General features: G+C 35.3%; 2 protein-coding genes across 2 annotated transcripts; both read left to right on the top strand.

Annotated features, from left to right (window-relative positions):
• Positions 1-663: 663 nt before the first annotated feature.
• LOC122356100 (peroxisomal N(1)-acetyl-spermine/spermidine oxidase-like) lies at positions 664-5,258 on the top strand. Its single transcript, XM_043254564.1, has 7 exons — positions 664-1,032; positions 2,160-2,652; positions 2,762-2,955; positions 3,103-3,358; positions 3,443-3,555; positions 3,731-3,885; positions 4,038-5,258. Exons 1-7 carry the CDS (start codon positions 873-875, stop codon positions 4,182-4,184), a joined length of 1,518 nt encoding a protein of 505 aa, XP_043110499.1. The 5' UTR covers positions 664-872; the 3' UTR covers positions 4,185-5,258.
• Positions 4,313-7,439, top strand: LOC122356818 (peroxisomal N(1)-acetyl-spermine/spermidine oxidase-like). Its single transcript, XM_043255887.1, has 6 exons — positions 4,313-4,339; positions 5,150-5,156; positions 6,064-6,201; positions 6,295-6,490; positions 6,630-6,829; positions 7,435-7,439. The coding sequence occupies exons 1-6, from the start codon at positions 4,313-4,315 to the stop codon at positions 7,437-7,439; spliced, it is 573 nt and encodes a 190-aa protein (XP_043111822.1).
• The last annotated feature ends 67 nt before the right edge of the window (positions 7,440-7,506 follow it).

Here is a 7,506-nt window from a genome sequence, read left to right as displayed (position 1 = left end):
AAAAAGATATAAATACATTAGAGCAGTTACAGTTCAACTGAAAAGCTTTTTTTAAAAAAAGAATATAGTTTTTATAAGCTTCTCGTTTGGGTGATCTCATGTTAGGGTTTAAGAAGAGTGTTACAGAATGTAATATATGATGGTTTCTTCTGAATTACTTTTGACTTATGAATATGGAACTTTGCTAAGATAATTAGCAGATTGATAATTACACTTTGTAATTGATTGAGTTGCTAACGAACAACCTGTTATCAACAAAATAAACGTATGGCATGAACAAATAATAATATTCTGTCCCCTACCGGCGAGAAACAGTTACTGTGGTACAATTGCAGTATCAGTGAAGCACCTATTTTTTTAAGCCTAATAAATTTAAGGCTGTTAAATTAATTCTAACGTTGGTAATACAAAATTGTATAGATACTATTAGATAAGTGTAAATTCAAAACCTGTCGTTGTTTTCATAGTGTTCATAATGCACATGAAAACATTTCTAATAATGAAGTTAAGCCTAAATATGGACATTTGACCTGGTAAAATTAATAAATTCATATGGAAAATAAATAGATTCTGGAGATAACATTTGACGACAACATTAGAAATGTTAAATTAAGTAAGAAGTATTTATGTTAGTAAACGGAAATTACTTCCGGGTTTATAGGACGTAGTTTGTCGTGCGCAGTAAGAACCGGCTTGGTTACAATTTTTACATTATCTTAACAGAGAAGAACCATATTTCCATAGAATGACAGAGATTATTGTCTAGGTGACGTTACGTAGATCAAGTACAGATCGGGGAGGAGCGTTTGCTGAAGTCCTCGGCAGAGAGAAACCTTTAGTTTGGTTCTTCGCGTCGTGCACGTATCGATTCAATGGCGCTAAATTCAGCTCTTGATTCACAGATATTTATAATCGGATGTGGCATCTCGGGAATTGGTGCCGCTCGGAAATTACTTAAACACGGTTTTCATAATGTACACATCATAGAAGCGACTGCGAGAAGCGGAGGGAGGATACGAACGGGCAGACTGGGTATGTGCAGGCATTATAGAGCTCTTAAATCACCTGTCATCTGTCTGAAATCACTGACGGGACAATTTGGCTTTCATAATTTTCGTACTCTTATAGGATGACCGTTATTTATCACTTCTTATGAAAGGCCTACATGAAAATTTGTTGGCAGTTTTAATTTACATAGAATATGAGGATATAAAATTATACTTTTAGAGCAACTTTTAGAGCAATGTTGCCGTAAACAGGCCCCAAGACTGATCTAAATCATCCAGAGAGAAATTTGTTACCCATTCTCACTAGAAAAGTGGCCAAGCACCAGTGCTCAAAAAAAATCGTCCGTTTTTTTTGTAAACTGTAAAGCGATGTAGCTGTGTTTGTGGGCGGAGCTTAACTACTTCCGGCTATACACGTTTTGGGGCTTTTTATTTAGTTTTTTTTTGGCTGAACAAGTTGTTAGCATAAATGGGTCACTTTGTCCATCAGTGGTTCTCAAGCAGAGGCATCAGCAAACTTATTTAATTTATAGTTATTAAAATAAACAACTTTGTTATAATTGAAGAACAATGGGCCTACCAGTTCAAATTACCTTATATTGTGGCCTTTGAGTCAACAAAGTTAAAAACTGTACATATTTTTTAAAAGATTTGCATTTAAAGTCCAAGTTTTCCATGTCACCCAGTAAAACCACACTGGGATACAATCAAGGGTCAACTATATGATGAAAGTACATTTTAACAGAAAGGTTGAATCATGTTCCGAGGACAAAGGTATTCTTTGTAAATGTCAGGTCAGAGCAAGTTACAGATTTATGCAGTTTATTAACTACAGTTTTTCTTGCCCAAAAATATTAGTTTGATAAAAATTTGTTACCTTCAAGGCTTTTGCTGTTTGAATATATATGATATAGAATATGGATGATAAATGAATATAGAAAGTCTTAGTATTAATTGTTTTGTGTCAAACTTGGTTTACTCTTTAAATTTAGGCATATTGCTACAAGAAGTCTATTTTATATCAAAGTTCAACATTGTGCAATTTTTTGTTGCTAAGATTAGGTTGTACTTTGATAAATATTTAGTAGAGTAAAAACCTAGCCATGCTCTTCTCCATAGATGTATGTCACAATTTTTCTCAATTTGTTTAAGGTGATAACGTTGTAGAGATTGGCGCCAACTGGATCCATGGTCCATCGAAGGAAAACCCAGTGTTTCGTTTGGCATGTGACTACCAGCTCCTTGACAAAGAGTCAATGTCTGAAGAAAACCAGGCCATTGACGTTGGTGGTCATCCACTGTTTGTTCCCAACTGGTTTACCAGTTCAGGTCGAAAACTGGGGCTTGAAACGATGGGGCCAGTGGTAGAGTTTTTCATGAAATTACTGGAAAGGAGTCAGCAGTTCCATGATGGAGGTGGAGAACCTCTGCCGAGCGTTGGGGAGTTTGTCAAGGCAGAGGTTGAACGACTGTCCCCAGAAGAGTGGAAGGAGGACACGGCTAGCATTGCTACAAAAAGGGCCATGATAAACACACTGCTCAAGCTGGAGTGCTGCGTCAGTGGAACCCACACGATGGACGATGTAGGCCTGGGAGCCTTTGGCATGTATAAAACTCTCCCAGGATTAGACTGCACTTTCCCAGGGTGAGTGATCAGATCCTTTCTTGTACTTTTTGTCTTAATTATCCAATTCCAAAATGCTAAATCTTGTAAAATTTGCACACTAAACATGAAACTGTTCATGCATTCTTAGAGGTTATGAAGGTTTAATTGATCACATGATGAAGGATCTTCCCAAGGACATAGTCTTATACAACAAGCCAGTGAAGTGCATTCACTGGAACTACACCAAGAATGGACCATCAGGAACATCATTTCCTGTTACAATTGAATGTGTGAATGGGGAGATGTTTCCTGCAGACCATGTTATTGTCACTGTCCCATTGGGTACGTATAGATTCTGCATGACTTAAAGTGAACGAGTGAAAGATTAGCTAGAGCTTTTTTGTAATTAACGTTATTGGTCTGGTAATTGCATAATCTTTTCACTTATCTGCAAGACCTATAACTCATCTGAAGTACTATTTCATACAGGATACCTGAAGAAGCAGCAGAGTACTTTTCTGAGCCCTCCTCTTCCTCTGCATAAATTGCACTCCATCCAGAGAATGGGCTTTGGGACCAACAACAAGATCTTTCTTGAGTTTGAGCAGCCTTTCTGGGATGAAGACTGTGAGTTGATCTACCTCGTCTGGGAGGACGAGACGCGTCTTGCTGATGTTGTTACTGATGTAAAGAACTCCTGGATCAGAAAGCTAACTGGGTTCACTGTGCTGAAGCCCACAGAGAGGTCAACATCGTCTTTAATTTGACTTCAGCTACTGCAATTTATGCCTTAATAAATATGACGTTTATTTTTATTGTTGTTATGCAGATATGGGCATGTGCTCTGTGGATGGATTGCAGGACGAGAGTCTGAGTACATGGAAACTCTCTCTGAGCATGAAGTGCTGCACAGTGTCACACAGCTCCTGCGCATATTTACTGGTAACATTTTTACTCCATATAAGAGGTTAACAACTTAATAGTACTTCATTTGATGGGGTCCAAAAGTCTAAAACCACACTGAAAATGTGAAATATGGTGGATACAGATTGGATCACATGTAAAATAGAAAATAAATAGTATACTTTTTTTTTTTTTTTTTTTTTACAATTTTCAGGAAATCCAACTATTACACCAAGGAAGCTTTTAAGATCTCAGTGGTTCCATGAACCCTATTCCTGTGGATCTTATACCTATGTGTCCAAAGGTTGCTCAGGATATGATATAGATAACCTTGCTGAACCCTTGCCATTGAAAGGCTCAAATTCTAAGGTACAACTACTCTCATATTGTCAATGTTTGTTTACGCAACTAGATTTCATTTGTCTTTTGAACAGTATGTTTTATATATAGACATTTTCCCCTTTTACTCTTTCTCTTTTTTTAATTATTATTTGAACATGAATGACTGTTTGTTTTTGCAGTCCTTGCAGGTGTTGTTTGCAGGAGAAGCCACACACAGGTCTTTCTTCTCTACAGTTCATGGAGCGTTGCTGAGCGGCTGGAGAGAAGCAGAGCGTCTAATATCTCACTACACCTCTGCCTCTGAGTCGTTCTCATCTAAACTCTGAAAACTGTACTCATGTTCTGAAGAGTCAGAAGGATCGACTGATGTTTTTATGAGATCTGAAAGATTTTGTGCCTTAGAAAGGGAATAGAACGAAAATTTGAATGTAACTGCTGAATTATTTTAAGCATCATGGATGTGCTGGATGACCCATGTTCAGTATGATAATTATGTTAATTATGATAATTGATTCAGAACAAAAAAAAAAAAATCTTACTGAATGCCAGTACTTTGCACAAATGTTAATTCTTTTGTAATATGAAAATAACTTTTTATATTAAGCATAGTTTCTCAAAATACTTTGGAGTATAAATTATTTTTTCAAATTAAATTCTTCATACACATTGGGCAATGATTATCCCCTTTATCCACCCATTCACTTTCTGTAAACTGTCATTCAAATTGTTATAACCATATATGGATGATTTCAGTTATCTCATAAAAACCTTATGATTTTTGTCATTTCTGTTTCTTAACACATTTGTATAACAAAATGCGTTTTTGTAATTTATTGTAATTGAAGCATTAAAACAGCTTGTATTTATGGGTTAGAAAACCGTTAAAGTACGCTGTTTATATACCTCTAATTTCTTTGAAAAGTGAATACAATTACAATTTATATAATGCCATTGTTTTGTTGTGAAGAAACATACATAAATGGAATTGTTGAAGATCAATTTATGACTACATACTGTTATGTGATTATATAGTCGGACCATTATAATTGTTTTGTTGTGTTTCCAAATTTTGCATTAGAATTGTACCATGCTCTCTTTACACTTTCAGCACTTTAAACTACACTTTATATGTTTGGGTAATATATTAGCCCATCTTTTGTTCTCAAAAAGAACTGTACTTTAACACAAGAATACTTTTGGGATCCTGTTTGTTGCATGGTCCATATGAAGAAAAAAAAAAGAAGCCAGAATATTTGCTGATGACATGCCATGTGTATGTGTCTTTCTACAGTCCAGAGGTCTGTAGAAGGTGCTTCCACTGAGAAATGTGCATTTCATTGATCAAATACATATTAATGTCACTTCCAGATGCTACATAAAAATAAATTTATGAAGAATGACATATTGGATATGCCTTTTTTCTATCTTGTACAGTACATTGTTTCCGCAAACCGTTTTTCCATGGCTTTCAAAAATAGGTACAGGAATCGAATTTGGCAAAAAGTGTTACAGCCGTCCTACCAGCACCTTAAACATAAAGAAACCAGCTTGAAATAGTAACACAAAATAAGCGTCTGGGGTCAAATACAGCTCACCTGAGGAGGAACTTTGAGCTGAAGTCCTCAGTAGAACGAGACATTTAGTCAGTGCTCCATGAGAGTGTCACAAACAGATTCAATGGAGCTACGTTCAGCTCGTGATTGTCAGATATTTATAATCGGATGTGGCATCTTGGGAATTGGTTAAAGGGTTTTCATAATGTAGACATCATAGAAGTGGAGGGAGAATACGAACGGGCAGACTGGGTATGTGCAGGCATTATAGAGCTTTTAAATTAGCTTATAAAATGAGTAGTTCTGTCTTTCTGTAGATACTGGTTTAACATGTGAACCTAATGTTACACTAGCGTACGATCAGCAAGGGCCTAATATTATGAAAGTACATTTTAACTGAAAGGTAAATTCTGAGGTATATATATATATATATATATATTTATGGTCATAATAAATAATATTTATTAATGTAAGGTCAGAACAAGTTGTCACATGCTGTAAATAATACATTTTATTGAATTGATTAATCATAATATTTTTTTATCTTTTGAACTGTTTTATTGATATCATTGAAGCAGTTTATACTATATATAGTGTGTCAACATAGCACTGGTCTTCTCCATACATGCTATTCACTTTTTTTTTGTTCAAGGTGATAACACTGTAGAGATAGGTACCAACTGGATCCATGGTACTTCAAAGGAAAATCCTGTGTTTCGTTTGGCATGTGATTACCAGCTCCTTGACAAGGAGTCAATGTCTGAAGAAAACCAGGCCATTGACGTTGGTGGTCATCATCGCTGGTTTGTTCCCAACTGGTTTACCAGTTCAGTTCAGAAACTGGGGCCAGTGGTGAAGTTTTTATAAAGTTGTTGGAAAGCAGTCAACAGTTCCATGATGGAGGTGGAGAACCTCTACCGAGCGTTGGGGAGTTTGTCAAGGCAGAGGTTGAACGTCATGATAAACACACTGCTCAAGCTGGAGTGCTGCGTCAGTGGAACCCACACGATGGACGATGTAGGCCTGGGAGCCTTTGGCATGTATAAAACTCTCCCAGGATTAGACTGCACTTTCCCAGGGTGAGTGATCAGAGACTGAAAGCCTTTCTTGGAGATTGACGTCTTTCTTGGATTTGAATCGTTTGTCTCAATTATATAATTTAAACAATGCTTTCTTTAACCTTGCAAGGACTGTAATGCGCTCTCTTTTTTCCACTAGAGATTATGAAGGTTTAATTGATCACATGATGAAGGAACTTCCCAAGGACATAGTCTTGTACAACAAGCCAGTGAAGTGCATTCACTGGAACTACACCAAGAGTGAACCGAAAACTACAGGAACAAGATTCCCCGTTATGATTGAATGTGTGAATGGAGAGACATTTGCAGCAGACCATGTTATTGTCACTACCCCACTGGGTACGTATAGATTCAGCATTAATTTTCAGCTTAGTAAACAGTTTGTATCTGACTGTTAATCTATCAAGTTAAATCTAATTTGAATTTGAAAGAGAGCCACAAAGAGAGAACAATAAATGAAAAATACTGCATGGAGCATACATTTTTAAAATCTCATTGTAAAGATTAATTGAGGTGTTACTTTCATAATGTCTTTTTGAAAACATTGCATTCATTATGAGATCTGAAAATGTAATTTAAATGTAATATATGTATTAAATAAATCAATATATTTGTAAAATGTATTTTGTAAAGTTGTGGTAATTCTTGATTTTTGAGGTTTAACCACAAAAAAGAATAGTAACAAAAAAGGCTTATAAAGTCAATTTTAGCTTGAGTGTTACTGTCATATATATATATATATATATATATATATATATATATATATATATATATATATATATATATATATATTTTTTTTTTTTTTTCTTTATTTCTGTATCTTGTATAAATGTTAATAGATTTTTGTGATCTGAAAATATTTTTATATTTAAACATACCTTATACTTCACAAGTTTTCTGTTTTTATAAACTTACGAAATATAACGAACATTGTTTTTTTCTAGTTTAATTTAGATAGGCAAAGAAATTGCTTGCACACTTTTCAGTTGTCCAAATGAGAGCCTCTAAATTTAAAT

This window comes from Puntigrus tetrazona, chromosome 13, assembly GCF_018831695.1.
Source record: "Puntigrus tetrazona isolate hp1 chromosome 13, ASM1883169v1, whole genome shotgun sequence".
NCBI lineage: Eukaryota > Metazoa > Chordata > Actinopteri > Cypriniformes > Cyprinidae > Puntigrus > Puntigrus tetrazona.
This window is presented reverse-complemented; position numbering and strand designations above follow the sequence as displayed.

Excerpts from the sequence above, each read along its gene's own strand:
- LOC122356100 (XM_043254564.1), top strand. The coding sequence starts at position 873 with ATGGCGCTAAATTCAGCTCTTGATTCACAGATATTTATAATCGGATGT. Across the intron at positions 2,956-3,102 it reads TATTGTCACTGTCCCATTGG|GATACCTGAAGAAGCAGCAG; the intron begins GTACGTATAGAT and ends TATTTCATACAG. Across the intron at positions 3,359-3,442 it reads GTGCTGAAGCCCACAGAGAG|ATATGGGCATGTGCTCTGTG; the intron begins GTCAACATCGTC and ends GTTGTTATGCAG.
- LOC122356818 (XM_043255887.1), top strand. The coding sequence starts at position 4,313 with ATGGATGTGCTGGATGACCCATGTTCA. Across the intron at positions 6,202-6,294 it reads CCAGGCCATTGACGTTGGTG|TCAACAGTTCCATGATGGAG; the intron begins GTCATCATCGCT and ends GTTGGAAAGCAG. Across the intron at positions 6,491-6,629 it reads TTAGACTGCACTTTCCCAGG|AGATTATGAAGGTTTAATTG; the intron begins GTGAGTGATCAG and ends TTTTTCCACTAG.